Source organism: Styela clava, chromosome 1 (genome assembly GCF_964204865.1).
Source record: "Styela clava chromosome 1, kaStyClav1.hap1.2, whole genome shotgun sequence".
Classification (NCBI taxonomy): domain Eukaryota; kingdom Metazoa; phylum Chordata; class Ascidiacea; order Stolidobranchia; family Styelidae; genus Styela; species Styela clava.
In genome coordinates, this window is record NC_135250.1 from 4,619,063 (window position 1) to 4,642,198 (window position 23,136).

The following is a 23,136-nucleotide window of genomic DNA, read 5'->3' on the forward strand; positions in this document are numbered from 1 at the left end:
TTGAAAAAGATCTTGACTGGGTGAGTGCCGGAATAAGATGCGTCTTCAAGTCCGTCTGATGGCTATGTACCGTAGATTTAGATTTTAGATAGATGTAATGTAGCTATACCACTAAAAATTTTACTTTATGTAGACATTCAGGAAATGACTTTTGTCAGCATTAAAGAGAATGAGAACGTGCAAACAGGCTGAAGGCATGCGACAGATAGTTATTTGAGGGCGGAAGTTATCACAAACTCATACGCTATGACGCAATCGCGCTAGCCAATCAGACAAAACACAATGGTTGAGCAATGAATGTAGTTGGCGCCATCCTATCATGAATAGTTTACTAATAAACGTGAATATATAAATGAAGATAAAAATATTTCTTTTGGGATTAACAAGAATATGAAATAACTTGAGGAACACATCGCCGGAAAAACCATATTTTATGAAAAGATACATCTATGAATAAGAGAGATGCCTAATGTACTTAGATCAGGTTGTAGTCGGCGCACGTAACAATAGGTGCAGAATTTGAGAATACGATTAGTGTGGTCTGTTTTTTGCAAAGAAGAGGATGGTTAATGTACAACATGACGAAATCTCTTTGCTCACGGATCACGTAAAAAGCCTTTTAAAATTTGGCGCGCCCAAAGACTTGAGCTTTATGGGACGGCTTCGCATTTCGTTGTAATGAGACCTGTTTGCGAAAGAAAGACGGATGATAACTTAACGAAGTATATGAGGAATAAAAAATAACGATCCTGCTCGTATTGATGTTTTTGATGTTTAGAGCCTTGTTCAAATAAAACATTAAAAACTTTATAACAATTCTTCTTATACGTTTCTAACTTTAATCGCTTCACCTGGTATACGGTATTTATTTTTTATTCGGTGTTTGCACTCGTGCCAAGCACAAATATTTGTTGTATAATTAAGTGTTTGTCGGTGATAGAGAATGACGCCAAATCGCAAATATTATCAAACCTTGTTGTCAAGTTATATATGCTATACAGCCGTCGTGAAGAGTCATTCATAAAAAATTACATTATAAAATTTGGGACCTCCAGAAGTATGCGCATCAAGATGGCGCACAACCTGAACATAGTATGTGTGTACCGGTTAGAATTCAGGTTTTGCGACATCTTGGTGCCCATACTTTTGGAGTACCAAAATTTGTCATGTGACCAAAATCCCATACGAAATTTAACACTATACTGGATTAGTCAGTGGAGTGAATAATGGGTCATGCTTAGCAAACGAGAGTTTCATGAATTCACGTTGTTTTGCTCCGAGCACACAAGACCTCGTGCAAGCATCCAACGATATGTAAGTAGGTACTACAGAGTGGTCGCTGGAGAAGCGGAAAATAGTTTGAAGGTCAGAAGATCACTTATAAAATGCGTACAAGTATAGGTTGAATTGGAACGATATTCCACAATTTAACCTTTTAAGTGCTACACTAGCTTGGACTTCTAGGTTAAGACACTGCTCTGAAATGCGCGGACGACATTTTGAGCATCTACAAGTGGAATATAACATATGCCCTTAAAAAACTTTGTAAAAGTTATTTTTTGTAAAAATAAATAGCTGTTAGACAAATTTTCTGTTCTTAAGTACACAATTTGTTTGCTAAAACAAGCAGCATTGTATGAGCTATATTTAAGTAAATATCCTCAAAGCACGATCTCGATCCATCAGGTAAAGCAGAAACAGTACCGGTAAACGTGATGCAAGCCACCGACAACGTATTAACGATGTCTAACGCTTATTAGTAGTTCTTAACACAAAACTTCAAGCAGTTTTAGGATAGGATTTACATATTTACAGCACGATTGCAGATGCAGTAAAATTCCGGATTCCGGACAGTTGAGCGTTTTTTTTTTTGAATTTTTCATGGACGCAAAATTTAACCCTAAATTCCGGACGGTATGGCAACCCTAGTCTACGCTGTCAGGGAAACGGTAGCTAGGCGGCAACTTTACCTGATTACCCTTGCTGGGTATGGTTGTTGATAGCAGCTAATACCAATAAACTATTCACAAACAAAAATAGGTGTAGCTTTTATATGTAAATACCACTGTTAAATTCTTCCAAGAGACAGATTCAAAATATCCATATCTATAGGATATTTGCATAATATCGTTGCTTGAAATGGTAAAACGTTTATTATTTTTGCATCGCGAAAGCTCAATGTAAATCCTATGCAAGAGTGAAAATGCAAAAGTGCAGCAATGCCAGCCAGCTAATGAAACTCCCACACTCATAATGACTTCTATTTCCGCGTGGTTGAAGTCGACGTTTATTTTTATGATAACGTCACATTGAGGTATATCTAGACGCTTTATGTATAATACTATTTAGTAGCCGCCGGATATGTCACGTACGTAGCATTTTGGAAGGGTACTCCCGTAGTGTGTGCACCAGGTTAGGGTTAGGTCATATTTCTATTCCGATTTTCCTCATTTTAGTTCTATTATGAGTTCGAAGACTGTCTGTGTTAGCCAAGTGAATATACTCCCTGCCCATAGGTTTCAGTCCCTCAATACAACCTGATGTAAAATTAGTTACCTCCATATTGCTGCATTGGTACACTTCTGGAGTGCCTTAGACTCTCTTTTGTCTATTTAGTTAATGTTAATTCAGAATTACTGCTACAGTATATACTTATTTAAAATAATGGATGTCGCCATTTTGATGAGCAGTTTGTTCCTGGCAATATTTGTTCCACTAAACGTTGAAGGTAAGCTGTTTTTAAGCCAATAAAATGATTTACTTCAGGAGTGTGTAACCTGAAAATCGCGGGACAAATGTGGCCCACAAGGAAAAATTGTGGGGCCCGCGGAGAAGTGCCGATTTCGAATGACCCGCGAAACTTATCATATTCAGTTTAATGTGATACGTGCGATCTGGCCCTCGTGTATTAGAAGTTGCACACCCCTGAATATCTGAATTTAATTTAGTAGTCATCTCGAAATTTATCAAGTAAAGCGATTAAACGTGATGCGGCGTGAGTTAATCATATGTGGAACATCCACAGATAATATATTTATAAGCACTTTTTGTACATTGGAAATGGTAGTTCGGAGGCCACAGAAGATTTGTCTGCGGGCTTCATTTGGCTCGCGGGCCTTAGTATGCTCGGGCACATAATTTCAGGGTAGTCAGAGGTGCGATGGCGAGCGTATTCTTAACGCTTAGCATGATGCGCCAGCCACCGAGTCGAGTTCTTTCTATTAATTATACATCTTATAAATGTATATAATGTGTCTGAATAAATGTATTCTTATCATCGATGATACAAAATTACCCCCTGTTATGATTTTCATTCTATTGTATATTCAGCGTCCGATTTTCTATACCATTCACCCATGGAGGCTACTCATAAACAGCAATGGGTCGATTCTCATAACTATTACCGCCGGAATGTTAGCAATCCTGAAGCCGCAAATATGAGACTGATGACCTGGGATGACGAACTTGCAGCCTTTGCTGAAGATGTAGTGAAGTAAGTTTGATATTATGATTTATGTTACTTTAGTGTACATTCGTGCAACAAACTATGATTGTTGCCAATGAATATGATAAAGTGCTTTTATTTCCGCATAATCAAGCTCATTTTCCACCACGGCACCGGAGTCCAACAAAATGTTTGGCTATGGCGATGCGCGCATAAAAAATACTACGCATATTTGTGAATCAATCATTATTATGACGCCTACTCGCGCCATTTACTCCAAACTAACGATATCTTAGAGAGGATCTTCACAGAGTTATGTCGCTGTCGAACATATCCAAGCAAAAATTCATCTCATTAGTTTGAAATTCGTCGGACTTTCAGTCAATCTTTAAAAAGTAAGCAATAAAGCGTTGAAAAAGACGTTCGAGTTTGTGTGCGGAACCGGTCCCCATATCGGTAGCCAATCTGGCCCAAATAAATACTCGCCCCTTCTTCGTCATGTTTCATTTTTTTCTTTTCTAAACTTTTTTCAAGTCAAGTTTATTTTTTCCAACCAGTAAAAAATATCACAGTCATAAATTACGGCAAAAGGATAACAGTTTTATTGGGGAAAGAAAGTCGCGGGGAACCAAACTGGTTATCGAGCAGCGACACCCATAGTTCTAATACCTTATTACAAAAGTATGAATCCAAGAGTTTTCAAACTACTATACTTTATATTTTCAACCACAGAACATGCAATGTCCAGCATACTGTTTCCAGTGATCTAAGAACAAGCGTTTTTTCATACATCGGGGAAAATCTTTATGCTGGAGAATCATATTATTTTAATGAAATGATGGGAAAAAACGGAATAGTGAAACTTTGGTATGACGAGGTAATGTACGCTTATTTTTTAGGTGACACTGAGTAGATGATATATAGGGTGTCCATAAAGTCTTAAAAAATTTCAAATGCAAAGGGCATTTTATCGATACCATATACTGTTTGGCCCTCACAGATGTATTAAATTAGGAACAAATACTTGAACAATTACTGATAAAACAACAAACCTGGTTAAGATATATTTAGAACTGACTTCATAACGGAATTGAAATTGTAAAGGAACGTTATGGTCAGCATAATCATTTCGTTTTGAGTTAACGAAACCTTTAGTATTGTTAATTTTATTTATCGACATCGATCCCGGAACGAAGGGAATTCGTATTGAACTCTGACCTCACAACGCGCCAATAAATCCACTGTATGTACAGGTACAGCAGGCTGGCTGATTCAATGACAAAGGTTAGGGGTTTCAATACTTGGCATTATGATATATTCAGGATATATTTGATCAGTTTATTTTTTCAAATAAAAAAAATTAAATTTTTTAAAAATCTCACTACCATCGACAATCCCGGTAACCATGGAGTTCTGAGTTCTGGACCAAGTTCTGAGGCGGTCTCCCAGTGTGCCATTGTGATAGTACAAAAGTGTATTAAAGAAATTATTTTTTGGCATTATCATCTCTGCAAAAGTGTTATTTCGATTCGATATAATGTACTTATTTTTATTTTTAGATCAAGTACTATGACTATGTAACCGCTAGTTGTCAGTCTGGACAACAATGTGGGCATTACACTCAAATCGTTTGGGCAGAAACATACAAGGTTGGATGTGCGATAGGACAATGCAAGTTAGTAACTTCGTTTTACGAAATAGAATGCTTATCGGTGATTTTTAGTTATTCAAATCATACGCGCCCGTTCTTGACATTTCATTCATATGTACCGGTATATATTTCTTTTGGCTCTCACAAATGTATTAAATGATGTGAAAAACTCAAACAATTACTGCTTGAAAAACAACAAATCCTGTTGAGATATATTTAGAACTGACTTCATAACAAAATTGAAATTGTGAAGGACTTTATGGACATATACTTCCAAATGTTACGTTTGATTTTAACAGGTTTGCCGGTCCATAAGGAAAGTAAATTTTCGGTGCTACTATTACGTGAGGTATTCCCATATTAGCGTCCGATCTACTTCAAACTAGTACTGTAGCGCAAGAGCGTAGCCAGCTCAAAATTTGAAGGGAAAAGGGGGGGGGGGGGTTGTATTATGACGTAATACGACGCTCACTCGTGTTTTTTTACTTTTTGAACCCATTTCTAGATTTGTGCCCGACTCTTCAGGTTGAAGCTGTTGTGTAATGTCAATATGACTACAAACGTGGGGGTGTAGTCGATTTCCTTGATTAATATCCCACTTAAATTTTCTATTTAGAAACATCGGAGGCGGATATGGATCCCGCCTTGTCAGTTGCAATTATGGACCTGGTGGCAATAAAGTGTAAGTTTAATTGACGTATATTTACCTGTTAATATGAAATGCACTAAATTAATCAACTTCTCTCAATAATTACGAGCCGAATACAGTGGCGACGATATGCTACGAATGACTTTGTAACCTTTTGATAAAATAGCAGAGACTAAGTTTAAATCACGTATTGACAATATGGGAGGATAATATATAAGTAAGAAATTCATGGCGCTCCGGAAGTGTGTATACCAATATGGAGGTAACTAATTTTGTTCGCCTACTTTACATCAAATTGTGTGAAGGGACTGAAACCTATGGGCAGGGGGTATGTTTACTTGACTAATCTAGACAGTCCCGAACTCGTAACAGAACTAAAATAGGGGGAAAAGGAATCAAATTCTGGCCTAACCCTAAAACCTGTTACACGCACTACGGACGTCCCAAATTTATGAAACAGAACTGGGAGTTAATATTTAAATAACTTTTCTCTTTAAAATCAATTAGCGTTAGTCAAATTTGACTTTAAGATAAGATTAAGCCAATCATCCGGTCTCAAGCCTAAATCGAGTCATTAAGGTCGAGGTTATACATGCATACATTCAGCAAACGCAGTACGAAAAGTACTATCCGAATCATTGTAAGAGTCAAGGATGTGTAGTCGAAATAAAATTTATTTTTAAACTCACTTGATTTCATAGTGGATGCTTGAGTCAAAATTAAACTCGCCGGAGTTGGGAATCGGATACGAAGTTGGGCAAAAAGATTAATCTTAATTAAATTGGCACGCCATCCAAGACCCCACTATAACATAAGTTGAAATAATGTTAATAATCTGGTATACTTCGACGACCAACACCGCCTCTCGCAGATTGGCAAGCTATAAAATCATGGACACTCACAAAAATTCAAACATTTTATTTTTTGAAGAGGTTTTCAGATAATAGCACAATATTTATTATTATTTAAAACTTTCAAAATCTATTGTTCTATCTTAAATCTATATTCTTTATATCATTAGATTGGCAGGCGGCAGTGCTTTCAAACCATACATCAAAGGCACACCATGTAGCCAATGTGAGACAGGGGATCTGTGTATAGATCAACTATGCAATAATACAGCTAGAGATGTTCCTTTCACAATTGCGACAACAAGTAAGACAATTTTGTTCTATTTTAATGAGGTATTTTAACCTTCTCAAAAATATTTCGGCCCATTGTTAGGACAATTTATTGCGCTGAAATATGGCCCTTTTACGTGTGATTATTGTCGTCAAGTATTGCCTCCATATACAAATATTTTCATCTCAACATGTACAAATTTAAAGTACGCGTTTGGAAATTTATTCAATTATTCGCCTTTCTGACTTTGAGTCTCAGATTTCCCTACACTTCATATTTTCAAAAGTTAAAGAAAGATTTGATTCACTTCTGAATTCATAAAATATTTATATTAATAATGGACTATATCCATGACAAACCTGGGTAGTCATAAATGAGTGGGCAATACTAAAATACAGGTGCAGAAAATATCGTCACTACTGGTAAACTAGGTGATACAACCCACGATGGTATACCTACAATTTACTCGACAACACAATTGATTGAGACGGTTCCAACTTCAAATACTACAAGTAACTTACCCTAAGATTAAAGCTTGATTGTCTTTAATACATGAATTCGAGTTTGCTGATTACGAGTCGCATTTGATTTAACTAGTGGTTCCCAAACGACGGGGCGCGCCCTACAAGCAAGACGTATACAATTCTTCTTGGGGGGCTAATTAAAATTGAAAATATTTGTTAGATTTGATCTTGCCCGCCTTAGGATATTTACATTTCTTTATTGTTTAAAATGTTGTTGTGACAAATTTAGGTTTTTCGAATAAAACATACTGGCGACTTACAATCTGTTATTTGTAGCTTATTGTTAGCTAGTTATTTTCAAGGTGGGGCGCGAGACTTAAATAATTCTTAAAAGGTGCGTGGCTTAAAAGGTTTGGGAACCACTAGATTGAAATATTATGAGAGATTGATAAGTGTTGACCATCGACAAGCTATGTAGACTACGTGAGGATTAATTATACGCAGACACTGTGTGGATGCGGTGGGCTACTTATTAAAGTTTTAAACACAACTATTATGACATCATACTCTGAAATCTTGGGTTGAAACACACCACCGAGACAGAAAGATGCCGGTGCTTTCGAACAATTAGTAGTGGTCGCCTGTTGGTGCTCTTGAGTTGAAGTCTGCCATTTTTGCATCCATGGACTTGAGGTCGGAGTTAAATTCTCTCGAAATTTATCTAACCCCGTTGTGGAGTCGGAGCTTTATATTTAACAAAGTCGATTGTAAACTTTCAACCGCTAAATGGACTATTCTTTTACTAGTAATTAAAGAGATAGCTTTTTTTAAACCTATTTCGGATTCAAAATTTTGGTAAACCATTAGCCCGGATCAGAAACCGTATTCGGCAAATTAACTGCTCGGAGTTTCTTCAAATACACTGTGTATAACTGCGAGATACTATGTATCATATGCCCGAGATTATGTTTTTTCTAAAACTACCATCAGCGTTAAAATCTGATTCATTTTTCAGTGGTGACCAGCACGGAAGGTAACAATGGAACGGTAACTTCATCTACCAATCGTGTTGAAGCATCCCAGACCAGAATTCTGATGATATACTTGTTTCTCGCCGCCTGTTCCAGCAAAATGTTTTATCCTTAAACTTTACTGTTCCTTGCATTTTTGAGATAATTCACATGCAGTCTTCCATTTTGTATGCCTTATGCCTGTTTTAAGCTGCTGCTAGTAGACGATTTTCACTCCCAGAAATGTTTTTCTTCACCTTACTATTGAAAAAAAATTTTTACGTTATTTTTCAGAGCTTTTGCTCATACCAGGCTGTTGATCTCAAACCGCAGAAATATACGTTATTTCATTTACTAAGGTAAAGCCTTTGCTGAAATTGCCTTTCGTGAACTGTAAACAGCTTGTAACAAACATTGTCTGATCTAAAACGAAAATATTGCTAATATAAAAATTGAGAGTAATATGATTACTAATATTGTAATATGTTCAACTTTTTAAAACTTTAGCATTATTTTGCCTATTACTCAATTTTACAACGGCCTCGCCAATTTGTGCTGCTGGTTGCTGTTTGTAAATTTCCACGACCCTTGACCCCAGGAAGTTTTTTCATTTACCTTACTATTGCAAAAAATTCTTTTGTAGTGCATTTTCAAGTTTGAAAGTATCGATATCAAATATCGGGCTATTTCATCGCAGCATTTTTATTTCATTTTTAATATGTTTAGCATACCTGACTTTCATTTATTAAGGTAAAGCCTCCGCTGGAATTGCTTTTTGTGAACTGTAAAAAACATCGTCTACTAACACAAAATTCAAACATTTACTTTTAGTTTCTAATATAAAAACTGACCACAATATAAAACTAATATTGTGATAGGTTGAGCTTTTCATGACTTTACCTAATTTTACAACGGCCACACCGATTTGTGCTGCTTGTTGTAAATTTCCATGACCCTTGACCCCAGGAAGGTTTTCCCTTTACCTTACTATTGAAAAAAAATTACGCAGCTTTTGGAGTGCTTTCGCGAGTTTCAAACGTACCGATAGATGATACCGAACGAGTCACAGCATTTTATCTTATTCTTCATGCTTTTATACCGTAAAAGGACATGTTGCCTAATTGCCTTGTTTTTTAAAAAGCAACACCTTCCTTTGTTGGGGTAAAAGCATTTGCATAAAACTGTGAAGAGCTTTCAAAAAGCATCGTCTAGGACGAAATTTTTATTTAAATTTTTATTATATAAATTAATCATAATATAACTGCTATTATTGTAACGTGTTGATTGATGTATCTATATTTAATGATTTATTGCTAATTCGCCGAGTCAGGCCCCGCCCACAACTGCAACGTCTATTTGTGCTTTTTGTAGGCGAATTCCGCGAGCTTCGGCCTCCAAAAAATTTTCTCTATACCCTACCACTGTATAATTATAATATAACTGCTAGTATTGTAACATGTTGATTGATTTTTTTTATATTCAATAATTAGTTGCTAATTCGCCAAGTTTGGCCCCGCCCATTGGTGGGATTCAGATGATTTGTCAGCCAGTTCCATCACAAAAGTCATATTTTTCGGCCGGTTCTGTTACAAAAAGACATATCTTTTTAGCAAATAAACTGATCATTTTTATTTAATACCTAACTAACATTTCAAAATAATGGTTAAGCATCATAATGTCAAAATTACCATCAAAATGTTTGATGATGTTGGGGATTGTCTACATTGCTGCTCGTTGATAATGAACCTAAAAACCTGAAGGTAAACATTTTGAAAAAAAAAACACATTAGCTACTGGATCTTAAAAATCGGTGTGTCAGATAAGGTGCAAAAATCCATTGACAGTATCCAGTAATGCTAACCGGTTTGATGATCTTATAAAATTCCGTAAGACGGTTCTATAGAACCGGTGCGAACCGACTGAATCCCACCATTGGCCCCACCCACAACTGCAACGTCTATTTGTGCTTCTTGTAGACGAATTGCGCGACCCTTGGCTCCAGAAAAGTTTTCTCTATTATAGCTTGTTATTGTAAAATGTTTATTCCTTTTTGAGTGTTTTTGTGAATTTGCGTTTAACAACATGGTTTACATGTTCGTAACCATCATTTTGATTCCTAATATTTACCAGTTTAAATGTCACTCAAAAGCACTGATTGCTAGTTTATCGCATGTTTTTCGAAACTAAATCGTGATTACCGCAACTCAAGTAAATTCTTCAGAAGACAAAATATTCATGGAGTTGTTTGATTTATACCTAAAATTCAAAGCACCGCTTAAAAATTGACCAATAATTAGTAAAACAACAAAAACGGGCCAATGTTTAAACAATGTCTGAGCGACGGTACGTCACCATTGACATCTTGCTTATTGGCTAAGGTTAAGGAACTGGTAAGAAAGTTGATACTTAGGGAAGTCATCCTTTGGTTCCAACATTTTCGTTGATAATACAGACAACCCAAGTCTTTAAAATGGTATCAATATGACAGGTCTTATCCCGGGAATTAAGAATGCCGATGCGGCATTAATTCTATCTTTGTGATCATATTTAAAATTGTAATCATTCTGCATCATTTGAGCACCATTTTAGATTCTAAATCATAAATAAGATAACTTTTTTGATTAAATACACAATATTATATATACTCGTAACTTACTTTATCCATTATGTATTGGTTTTACGTCTGGAGTTTCGATGATGAGAGAAATTGGAAAGGTACCAAAATCCCAATCGGAGATAGCTGGATCTGAGGTTGTTGTTTGATCAAATGGCGCTTTGTCAAATTCTAATCAATAAGTCTGTGAACTAGGTGTGAGATATACGTTGTCCTCGCAACACTTTTAGGCCAAATTTGGGAAATCACAGTCGTTTAGGTTAAAATAAGTATAGGATTTTGCTCAACTAAGACACGTGGACTTTGTGATAAACCCGCCTCTAATTAGGGATGATGTGCTTTGGAATAGGAAATACAAATAAATAATTCGTCCCTGTTAGATATATTAGATTTAGAAGGATGCACAATCGCCCTATTGTATGCAAGAAACAGTTAATGTTTGTTTGGCAGTCAATATTTTTATTTGATCGCAAAAAACTTCCAATTGGACACATTTTTTTATGTTACGATTTTAAATTCATCGGCGAAGGCAACCCTTTGTATACGAATAAAATGCGCTCCTGTAGTATGTGCAACAAGATGGCGGACACCTGAACATAGTATGTGTACCAGGTTAGGGTTAGACTATATTTTAATTCGGTTTTCCTTATTTTAGTTCTATTACGAGTTCGGGGACTGCTTGTGTTGGCCAAGTGAATATACCCCTTGCTCATAGGTTTTCGTCCCTTTACACAACTTGGTTGGCGAACAAAATTAGTTACCTCCATATTGGTACACATACTTCTGGAGCGCCCTAATTTGACACGAATTTCGTCACGCATATTATTCATCGTCGAAAGAGACCCTGTGTTTACGAATAAAGATTATTTTCATTCAACATGAAGCACAAAGTCTCATCTTGTTTTCCATACAAGATTTTTCGGTATTGGTAGTCCTGTTATAATTTGTAGTTTCCCTTGTCTTAATGAAATCAAGGGCCAGACAGGTCGATTAAAAAACGTTCGAAAAGTATATAAATGTCTTTTTTCGGCTGGATTACTGGAATTGTAAAACGATAAAATTCCCTTTTCATAGTCTAGAAAGAGTCCAATTCTCATGATTTTTGAGCTGTTAGCGATGTGACTTGCAACAAAGATGTATTCCTTTCGTCCTTTATGCATTGCTGAAAACCTTAAGATAAAAATGTGAAATTATTGAAGTGACTATAGAAAAACGGACGCTTCAGAAGTGTGTGTACCAATATGGAAGTAACTAATTTTGTTCGCTTACTTTACATCAAGTTGTGTGAAGGGACTGAAACCTATGGGCAGGGGGTATATTCACTTGACTAACGCAGACAGTCCCCAAACTCGTAATACCACAAAAATAAGAAAGATCGAAATAAAATTATAGCCTAACTGACCCTAACCTGGTACACACACTACGTATCCTTATTTCTACCAGAATTTGGCCTCTGCAACCCATTTAGCACAGAACCTCGCAATAGCAAAGGTCAGCCTGGGTTGGAACAACTAACCTGTCGGGGTATGTGAGGCACAATGCCCAGCTGTTGTGCTCGTCGGCCAATGTCTTGGTGCCTTGCATATGTTTATAACCAACTCCCAGTCTGTACTCCATACTGCGATTCACGGACACTTCCCAATATTGTTTTCCCTGTAATAAACAAAAAAAAGCTTTCTTATTGTTTTGTGTCTCAGTTTAGTTTTTGCCAATGTGGTTGTCAGATCAGAAGACCCAAGATTCCGGATTGGTTATTTATTGAAAACAACAAGTCGACACTTCGAATAGCAGAAGCACCAGACACAACTAAAAAGCGGCCGACCTCCAGCCCAAGGACCGAGGAAGACAACGAGAAATATAGTTCTCCTGCAGGTGTAGTGAGAGGTCGAAGTCTTATAATAAACGCATCGAACATGGGGTCAACGGATATGGGATGTCTTACTATGAGCTATTTTAATCGTCAACTTATAATATATCTTTGAAGTAATGTGCCAATGCTATCAGTTGAAATCCCTATCGCACAAAAAATCAAATGTAATAGCATGTAGCGCGTCAGTGCTCTTATTTTTACTTTTAGTTGGAAGTTCGGTTCCTTGCTTTAGCATGTTTAAAAAGCAATGAATTAGGATAGGCACCCACATTAATAACACTGAAGAATCATTGGCACTCAATCGATCAAACAAGAATTTAGTACTTTTATTCAGTTTTCCAAATTGTTTCTTGGTGATATTATGCCTGGCAAATCGTATTCAAACGGGTTGTATAAAATCTCCGAACGCTGGGCTTGTTGTCCTTAAACTTTTATCTATTTTACCTGAGTTATAGAAGTGTCGGATAGGACGGTTGCAAACTGTGTGCGACGAAGACGCATCGCAGCAACACCGGGATATGGATGAGAGTTGTTCATCGTTGAACCGTGAGTAGGAGGGTGAATATGAATTGGTTGGTTCTGAGCAACAGAGCTTCTAGCCGACCCAACGTATTCCACTATAGTACAATTCGGAGAAATTCGAAGAGCGATTCCAGCAGTTGTGACGTCGAGTTTGAAGCACAGTTTTTTCTTTTTTCTGTAAGAATTTATTTAGTTGGAAATGTAAGGATAGAACGATGATATGTTTAAACGAGAGGGCTACGCTCAAATTAATAGACACGTAGCGCCACCCAGTGGAAAATCCGAATGACGTCAGTACACATAAAAAAACATTCCCCTGCAGCTCACCGGATTATTTGAGACAAAATAAAAGTAATAGCCTTCTAGCGAAAAATTTAATCTTCAAGCACTGAAAATTTTAAAGCTATTGGTCCAGTAATCAAAGCGAAAAGCGACTTTTAAAAAATGTGCCAAAGAAAAAGAATAAAAAGAGGAAGAGTGCCAGCATAAAATGCAAAACGATCATTATGTCCACCGACGTATCCAATAAACAAGACAGAAATGCATAAATATATGATATGGCCCCCGCAATGCTAGGGAATTTGGGCTAAATGACGAATTTTACCGAATGTCATATGAAGGTGTGCCCGTGGAACAACGAGAAAAAGTGGGTTTGATATACCGAGTCTTCGTAAGACTCATAAAAAATTAATAAAGCGAATGTAAACTCGAAATAATAAAAGTGATAGCCTTCTGGTGACTCAGATTTAAGTGAGGCAGTTGGAAGTTTGAAATTAATCAGTTGCGGTTGAGTTTTGCTGAACTGCTGCAAATTCAGCTTGAAGATTGATTACATTTTATAATCGTATCATAATTTGAATAAATCATTGTCAAAATTAGGAAGTTAAAATATTAGCGGTCTTTGTTTAGCGTTTCCTCCTTCAGGATAAGCGTTATAAGCAATGTTATTTCTCCTTATTTAAGAACATAGCGGGTTATTTCGTCTCTCAATAAAGTATGATAGTTCTTTGGTTCAATTTCACAGTAAAACTTGAATAAATTCATAATTTCACTGAAATCAATTCACCCACCTTGATGAGTCATTAGCTGCATTCACACCAGGAGTAACTCCACTACTGGACGAATCTTCATCGTTGAGCAAACGGATTTTGTCAATTTCTTCTTGTAATTTATGCAAGTCAACACTGACTCTGGGACTTACTATTACTGGTGATAAACATGAGGTGTGAGATGCCGGTGACCCAGGACCGAGATTTCTGATGAAATAAAAAATTATTATATTATTTGAGGTGAGAATAGAAAACCTAACCAACAAGCTGAAACAAGGGCGCTCCAGAAGTGTGTGCACCAATATGGAGGTAACTAATTTTGTTCGCCGACTTTACATCAAGTTGTGTAAAGGGACTGAAACCTATGGGCAGGGAGTATATTCACTTGGCTAACACAGACAGTCCCCGAACTCGTAATAGAACTAAAATAAGCAAAATCGAAATAAAATTATGCCCTAACCTTAACCTGGTACACACACTACGAGAGAAGCAAAAATAGTCATAGAAATTTGAATGTATGATATACTCCGTAAAACGTAAAAAATCAAAAACAACGATTTTGTGAGTACTATTGTTTTATTGGGCCTCTTTTTCAGGTAAATATTACATTGGGTGTATAATACGTTTTTTAAACTCTTTTCAAGTCTCTGTACAACGTATTGGCTGGAAAATTTATTAAACCCTCGGCAGGGGCGTAATCCGAGGTTTGCGGGACAGAAACCACCCCTCTCCCCTTTTGAAATACAAAAAATAAAATAAAATTATGTGTCATAAATAGTAATTTCCGCTAGCTGTTAAATTTTATAACCCATTTTATACTAAAAGTATTTACTTAAATTTTCGCTTGGCGAAATTTTTACTTGTTTTCATGAAATTTCCGAACTGAATTGTTTAAACTTTTGCGTCAGTCAGTTTTCACTTTTATCTCTATCGCCTTAAATAAATCGATAGGTGGCTCACGGAGCCACAGTCGTTCGTGACTCTTTTTATAAGTAATATTTTTACGTTAAGTCGCATGGAAGACACTGACTAGTAGAAAAAATGCATGGAAAATTGTTCACGTTATATTCACAGAAGCGAAATATGGCATCGCGAAATTTTTCTTCAAAAAATGTACATTTTTAATTAGTATATCCATAAGTCAATGTCACGCACTCTGATAACTAGAAAGGTATTGTGAGGTGATAAGTCACTCTTACGTGTCGCGTTTATTTTGTTTTCCACAATACATCGGTTTCAAGATCTATTGTTTTCGTATCCCACCGACTGTTTTGACTTCAATTTCTTTTTTGGCCAGAAAGGCATGAAGTTTCCGCAAGAACGATAAAGGGCTTTTGAGACTTCTTGAGAAGAAATCAAGTGGAATTTCGTAACTAAAGCCCCATCTAACGCACGATGATCCTTCTATAGTAACCATCCCTTATGCGACTGAAATTACGACTTGGGCGAAAATAAAACCTGCCTAATCGTGGATATCAAATCTAGTTTATAGCTGACCAACCATGGCTGAGCTATTCGTTCAATACAAGTCGTAAACATTCCCTACTTTCTGTTTAAGAAATGACACTCCATGGTTAATATAAACCCATTGTTTTCACACTGACTGGGATTTAAAACTCTTTCCGTGGGGATGTGCAGTCAACCATCAACCTTTAATTAAACTTATGCTTGATTAACAAAAGATTCCAAATCTATTACGTGCTACTGGTATAGCCGCATTTTACACAGCCTTTGCACAGGATTCGAAGTATTGCTATCAAGATAATTATAAGTGATTCAAGAGTCTTGCTAAACACGTAATCTTGCAGAAAGACACTTGACTTACTTGGGATAGTATTCTTCACTTTTGCTACAGCACGCTTACATTATATGCATACTGAACCAGCGCCGCAAAAGAATAGAAAAGGGATAAATATATTCGGTCCCACAGACACCCAATCGCAAGCGCAAAGAAATTATATTTTAATACAAGGTTTTATATACCCTTTACTTTACTCTCCGCGCCGCGCTGGATAAAAAGCCACTTTACCGTTTGGAAAGACGGGAAACTTTCTGGTCGACATTGCCTTCCAAATTTATTAATTTAATAACGGCTGGGAACAGAATTTAAACCAGAAATTTTTACCCTACAATGCCTACATAATACACTTCTATGCCATCGCGTCCAACTCAAAATGACTTTTGTTTAAAAACAATCACAACTGAAACAGCTGAAAGTCTCTTATTACTCGTTTTTTCCCTGAATGTTTGACATGAAGATATGCTTATAAGCATAGTTAAAATGGTGTATAACATTTATTTGACTCCGCAGAGCAACGTTTAACTGTCAAATAAAAAAGTACGCTTCGTCATGGCAACTAAATTCAGTAACAAATACTGAACGTGAATTTTCTTATTTCATTCACCTATGAAAACAAAACACACTTACATGGTATCCGGACTGAGCGACGAAAATTCCTGTGAACAAAAATTAAAATAAGAGTTTCTGTATTCTATAAAATGCGTTCACTTTCATTTTTAAATCTGGTAACACAGGTGTGAACAGTCAAGAAGAGAAAGCCAATAAGATAGCTTAATAATAAGGCAAAATCAGTAATTGTATCCATATTGGCTTTAGTGGTGGAGGAAGCCATAAGCGACTAGCGGATGCATGAACCACCTACCGACGACGAGGAATCTAGCAATCCACTCGCCGTTGATTAGGTTAAGTTAATCTTATAGGCTTTTCTCTTCCTGGGAAAATATGAAAATTCTATCCTAATCCTAAAATTCATTTGTAGATAATATGTTATTATACGACATGATACAACTCCGAAAATGCAATATTTCAATTAATTATGAAAATAAAGACTCTATTAGCTATACATCAAACAGTGACTACTTGTACACGGCATTGTTCAGAGTGAAAAGCATATGAATAGGGTAAATTCTGATGAACTCTAATGAGTGATTGAAAAAGGGGACGGATTAAAATTTAGGTATGCTACCGTGTTTCTGAAAGAGCAGTCAATTTCTTTTTGTATAAAATTTCAGTGAGTAGTCCGGTAGTCAAAATGTTGGACTTAGCAATATGTTGGCATTGTAAGTCGAGTTTAGCGTTGGCTGCCTGTACAAAGCTTTGTTTGGACTGAAAGATGTATAAAAACGTTAGAATCTGAGAAATTTACCAATGAATGTCTTACTTCAAACATTTTCACATCATCCGTTGTCTTCAAAACTGCATCAATTTGTCCCCAACATGTTTCCTGGCGAGATTGAAGACGATACAATGATCCGAGTCTATCTTGTCTTGCTTTATCAAGAGCGGACATGATTTCGTCTTCCTTCTCGTGAAGTCTGTCGATAACTTTTTCAAACTGACTTTTGATTTTCTTTCTTACTTCTTCCGAGTTTGACTAAAGTGGGAATGCGATATAAGTGGTTAGAAATTGAGAAAAACTATGGTAATTGATAGTTGCTAAAACTATCTGATAATGTGAATATTTTAACGACTTTGGTTACATTGAAAGTATTCATTTTTTCCAAATATGTTTGAACTTCGTGAAAAAAGCTCCCTTCCTATAAATTTCCGTTTATAATAACTTATAGCATATTTTTAAACCTGAAGTGACCGTCAAAATTGAGAGAGCAGCACGAAAACGTTGGGCCATGGGATAATATCACAAAACGAGTGAATACAGGGTAAACCGAGAAAGTACAAATTAAGCTGCATGTTCGTAGCCTTGTTTAAGACAATTGTACTTAAATCATCAATATCATAGCAATAATAATAAGCTAATAATGAGCGCTAGGGGAAATTTTTAGTCAAATGGTAGCGAGGAAGAAAAACAGGAAAATTCCCCTACAAAACCCTAAGAGCAATGGGTTACAAGTCTATAATCCCGTAAAATAACTGCGATTACAATACTTTTGATATTTTCCGATGTCATGAATAAAAACACATTGTGTTTACATTGTACCCGTTAGCGCGATGAGAGCGTGTGGCTTCAATTACTTAACCCCACTTGATGCTCAACTACTGACCAATTGACAAGTTGTTAGAGGCGGAAAATCAATGAATTGCTATCGTGTGTATTTATTTTAAATAATGACCACTATCATAACAAAAAATGTTTGAAGTTAAAATAGAAATGGCGCTTCAGAAGTATGTGTACCAATATGGAGGTAACTAATTTTGTTCGCCTACTTTACATCAAGTTGTGTAAAGAGACTGAAACCTATGGGCAGGGGGTATATTCACTCGGCTAACACAGGCAGTCCCCGACCTCGTAATAGAACTAAAATAAAGAACATCCGAATTAAATTGACCCTAACCTGGTACACATACTATGGGAGTACCAGCGGACATGGAACGTTATTTGTGATTTACCTCCATCTTTTTCCTTCGCCCTCTCATTTGGGAAATGCTTCCTTCAATTGCTCGCTTCTGTTCCGCCATTTTTACCTGAAAGTAAGGACATCATAAGCTGAATATTCAAAATCATTTGAACCCAAATATGAATTATAAATAAAAGTAGCTTATTTTTAAAGCCTAACTCAGTTGAAATATTTTTGTGCCAGGAAAAAATGCCACCATTTTTTGTCTAATTCTGAAAACAACAACAAAATGACAATTGATTGATTATAAAAGGATTTTGGACTCGCTTACTGATTATAAAAAAAAGTGGTATAATTAATTGCTGAAACTCAAATGGCGTCGTATTGAGTGTTAAAATTTAACCCCGTTCAGAATACATGAGCTTAACTATACTTAAAGATATTTAAATAAAATTCAACACCGATGCTAGACAACTCACGCACTGAGCTCACCAATATATGCTCATTTATAAACAATGTAATAAAATTAACAAATTAAAATAATTATATACTTATTTGCTCGGCAACAAACTTTAAAATTGTATCTCGGTCGGCTTGAAAACTACTCGCAAATCTATATTTTAGTTTCTACTATTTTCTTTCTTACTCGTATTAAATTAACAGCTGACGCTAGAGGTATAACATCATGTTCCTTATGTCGTTCGAAGGCACATTTGTAACAGACAGCTTGAACACAAATCCGACAAAACAAAACAGCATCCAACTTTTCACCAGAATTCCGACCGTCATGATTTCGGCAGATAGTCGTCATGTACCTTGGTGTTTCCTGTTAGAATTAATTAAAAATAAGATGAGACGAAGTAAAACATGCTGCATTTCAGATAGACGGTGATCGTACATTTGAACCCACGTACATTGAACCTATACATTTGCACCCGTATATCCGCGGGTTCAATCTATATGAGGGTGCTGAAACCCATGGGTTAGGGTCAGTATGGGTTCAAATATCCGTAAAACAAAAACAAAAATTCCATAGGTGCAATAGTATGCAGATGCAATTGTCGTGGGTTCAAATTACGGGTTCAAATGTACGTGGGTTCAAATGTAATGGAACCCAGATAGACGTGTGTGTTTTTGTCTTATAGATTTTTGGGATATTGTCAATGTAATTCTGTTAGCGTGGCCGATCACGGGGATGGCGAGCCACTGACACACAAAGAGGCAATGTGTTATAGGACAAGTGTGACCGAACCTCTTAAGTCTAACTGACTAGCAGTATTTGACGTATTTATACTGACAATGTCATAATAATAATGTAACTATCGCGTAATTGTAATACCCCAAGTGCATTTGCAAGGTTCTATAAACGAGAGCAATTTGTTGCTACGTGCTACGTTTTCGCGAGAGTGTTTCACACTATCAATGTATTATTGTCTGTGTTGTTGCACAAGATGTAGAGATATGGTTCAAGTCTGTGTCAATATAAAAATTGGAAATAAAAAAGTTATGGAGAGAAGATAGACTTTTACAATTAGCATAAACAAAACTACACATTTGCTAAGTTCAGTAAAGCGGAAAAACGGACCTTCAGAAGTATGTGCACTAAAATGGCGCACAACCTGAATTGTAGTAGTATACAATAGTAGTGGTATCAAGTTGGTTCAGGTTGGCCGCCATCTTGGTGCCCATACTTCGGGAACGCCCGACGGACCGACAAACTGCAGTCACCTTATTCGGGGCTTCGTCTTTTGAGCTTTCGTACTCTCCACTGATTCTTTCTTCTATAGCGAAAGTAACATCATCAAGTCCGTTTGCGGCAGCATGTAAACTTGATTGTCTATCCAACCCTTTCGCACCCTCGTCAGCGTCGGTTGAATTCTTGGATTTTGAAGACTTCGACATCGATTTTCGGTGACTATGTCTCTTTCGTTCGAAGCGATGCGAGTCCTTTCCACTATCACTGTCTGACTCCGGCAATATTTCCATTTTTCCTGGGAAAACTGTACGAGATGTTCTTTTAATACCAGGTGGTAGTCCATTCTCCCTTGGCGTAATTTTGTTGTCACACTTTGCTACTTCACCATTTAGTGTGTCTTTACTTGATCGTCGCCGCACATTCCCATTTTGCTTTAAATCCAACGAGGGTACAGGTGATTTTTGCTCACAAATTTTTGTTTGGGGCGCTGGATTTTCGTTGGAATGTTTTATAACTCCATTTGGAGTCATTCCCGTCCCATTTTCGGCCTTCGGGGCTGATGGTGAATAGGAATTACGAGTCGGAATAGTCTCCACCGTTGGATTTATGCTTTGTAACATACGATTTGACTTTGAATCAAGTAGTTGTTCTAATAGTGAGTTTGCCCGATCCGAAGGTTTTAGTACTACATCTGTAATATAGAATGAAAATATTTTTATACTCATAAACCTGAGTAAAAAATGGGTCTGCACAAACTTAATCGAATTTACACAAGTAATATTATTATTAAAATAGCGATTGGTGGTCGTCTGTAAAATATATATGTGACACAGAAAATGACAAAAATTAGTTTTTTTATTTAAGGTTAGAAATTCTCTTCTTGTAACTAAATGAAACGACAAATTAAATCAAAACTGCTTAAATAGGAACGTGTTGTTAGTAAATTAGTAGAGCGGACACAATTCGAAAAAAAATTGACAATAACGGAAATGTTTCTCGAAATTTCCCGAAATATGAGCTCTACTAGATGTTACCAAACTTTCTAATCTCACGACAAATTTACTTTCTGTAATACAAATCACGACTTATTGATAGAAAACATAATGTTAGTAACATTAAAGTACGACAAATGAAAGTAATATTAATATATATATTATAATATTCACACATATCGACGCGATACGCTTGCTTGTTTTAGTCCAAATAAACGAAATGTGACTGTCTTGCTTCACCCTCGACGTGAACTTTTACATAATTAGTCATTTTATATGAAGTTCTAAACGGGGGCAGACAAGAAGTATTTTTTGGGAAATGTTTCGATAGTTCGCGACATACTCAAAATATCAGAAGCACAATTTGGGAACTATTGTTCTGAACTAATGAATATGACTTGTCATATTTTGTGCAAAAACCCTCTGTTATACTGCAATCAAAATTCAGATTTATAGAACTAGGTTGTCCTATTTAAAGGTTACCAAAACATTAGCCAATTTATAACCTCGATGTGACACTTATAAACTAATTTTTTAAATGAAACTATTTAAACAGATATAATACAATGCAGCTACAATTTAATAATTACAAATGAAGAAGATTGTTAGATGATGTGATGACATTTGCGATCGGCAAACTGTGACAAAATGAATGAAGTTCGGTGACACCCTGAGATACTGGCAACTACCTTCCGTTAAATCTTGACCTTTGGCCTGTACATGACATTTTTTCGGACTTTCGTTCACCACTGCCGGAAGTGCCGGTTTCTGCTGAACAGCGTGCAAGCTATTCTCGCTGCTGACGTTGTGCCCCAGGATGCTAGAGCTGCTTACGTTATTCGAAGAATGTAAATTCTTTATGCTTCTATAGGAAGCTGTTCTCTCGTTGTTGTGATAATTGGAGTTTTCTTTCCAGAGATATTGCTTTCTATTACCAGGAGAATTCTCGTAATATTTCGGCGGAATAATACCGTTAGGTGTTTCACTCTTCTTCGTCGACGATATACGCCTGGTTCTAGTAACGCCACGTTGCTTGGTCTGAGTATCGTTCAGTTGATATTTAGGCTTTTTCAATCCGCTAAACTGTTTCTTATTAACGTTTTTCGAATTGACTTTTTCCTTTTTAATTTCCGTATTTTTATCCATCAGATAAAAGCACTCAGGTTTACATCACATTATCCGTAGTTGTCCTGGTATTAAAGTGGTTATCCTATTGATAGAAACGAAATAAACAAGCATTTATAAACGTACTGTAACAAAATGCATCGTATTATCCACACATACCGTAGCTATATTTTGCAACAGGCTGCATTGACGCTATTGGCTTATATCGTGAAGCATTCTGCAAACTATACAAATTTTACTCTTGTGCTCATATGCATTAAGTTCAAATGAATACGGTGTTGTAATTACAAGTCAGTTCTAGTAATATTACTGATCATTTTAATTATATATATAAACGAATAAAAAATATACTTAATCTATCAATGAAAAGCACTCGACATTTCAATAACCCTGATGTTTTATAAATTGAGGTCATCGGCGATTGTCCAACATATGCTGCTGACGCCACTTACTAAGATCAAAATATAAAATTAATTATTAAATTAAATGAGATTTAAAAACCCTCTCGGTAATTTAAAACACCGTCATTGAATATTTTAAAGTTGTTGACATATGATGCTACATTGTATGTTTACGCAAGTAATATTTCAGCGTTGTTCAATATTTTTTA

General features: G+C 36.3%; 3 protein-coding genes across 5 annotated transcripts in view; 1 reads left to right on the forward strand and 2 right to left on the reverse strand.

Annotated features, from left to right (window-relative positions):
* Window positions 1-23,136, reverse strand: part of LOC120325375 (GLIPR1-like protein 1) — a 203,947-nt gene that overhangs the window by 21,613 nt on the left and 159,198 nt on the right. The window lies entirely within an intron of this gene.
* LOC120348659 (GLIPR1-like protein 1) lies at window positions 2,573-10,985 on the forward strand. 2 transcript variants are annotated; one of them, XM_039418849.2, is made up of 8 exons: window positions 2,573-2,728; window positions 3,331-3,493; window positions 4,178-4,322; window positions 5,005-5,120; window positions 5,713-5,778; window positions 6,767-6,900; window positions 7,266-7,379; window positions 8,347-10,985. In XM_039418849.2, the coding sequence occupies exons 1-8, from the start codon at window positions 2,620-2,622 to the stop codon at window positions 8,475-8,477; spliced, it is 978 nt and encodes a 325-aa protein (XP_039274783.2). In that variant the 5' UTR covers window positions 2,573-2,619; the 3' UTR covers window positions 8,478-10,985. The 2 variants fall into 2 exon arrangements, with proteins under 2 accessions (XP_039274783.2, XP_039274785.2); XM_039418851.2 differs by lacking the exon at window positions 7,266-7,379.
* LOC120341475 (uncharacterized) lies at window positions 11,554-22,677 on the reverse strand. Its single transcript, XM_039409990.2, has 10 exons — window positions 22,091-22,677; window positions 20,442-21,100; window positions 19,360-19,539; window positions 18,766-18,840; window positions 17,579-17,791; window positions 16,825-16,853; window positions 14,418-14,603; window positions 13,270-13,522; window positions 12,472-12,608; window positions 11,554-12,125 (listed from the first exon to the last, which is right to left on the reverse strand). Exons 1-10 carry the CDS (start codon window positions 22,545-22,547, stop codon window positions 11,849-11,851), a joined length of 2,466 nt encoding a protein of 821 aa, XP_039265924.2. The 5' UTR covers window positions 22,548-22,677; the 3' UTR covers window positions 11,554-11,848.

Bases quoted from the DNA above. Each gene is read 5' to 3' on its own strand.
- LOC120348659 (XM_039418849.2), top strand. From the start codon at position 2,620: ATGTTAATTCAGAATTACTGCTACAGTATATACTTATTTAAAATAATG. The intron at 5,779-6,766 runs GTAAGTTTAATT...TTATATCATTAG, and splicing joins GGACCTGGTGGCAATAAAGT to ATTGGCAGGCGGCAGTGCTT. The intron at 7,380-8,346 runs GTAACTTACCCT...TTCATTTTTCAG, and splicing joins TCCAACTTCAAATACTACAA to TGGTGACCAGCACGGAAGGT.
- LOC120341475 (XM_039409990.2), bottom strand. From the start codon at position 22,547: ATGGATAAAAATACGGAAATTAAAAAGGAAAAAGTCAATTCGAAAAAC. The intron at 19,540-20,441 runs GTGACTGCAGTT...TAATTCTAACAG, and splicing joins AAGACGAAGCCCCGAATAAG to GAAACACCAAGGTACATGAC. The intron at 16,854-17,578 runs GTAAGACATTCA...TTTTGTTCACAG, and splicing joins ATGATGTGAAAATGTTTGAA to GAATTTTCGTCGCTCAGTCC.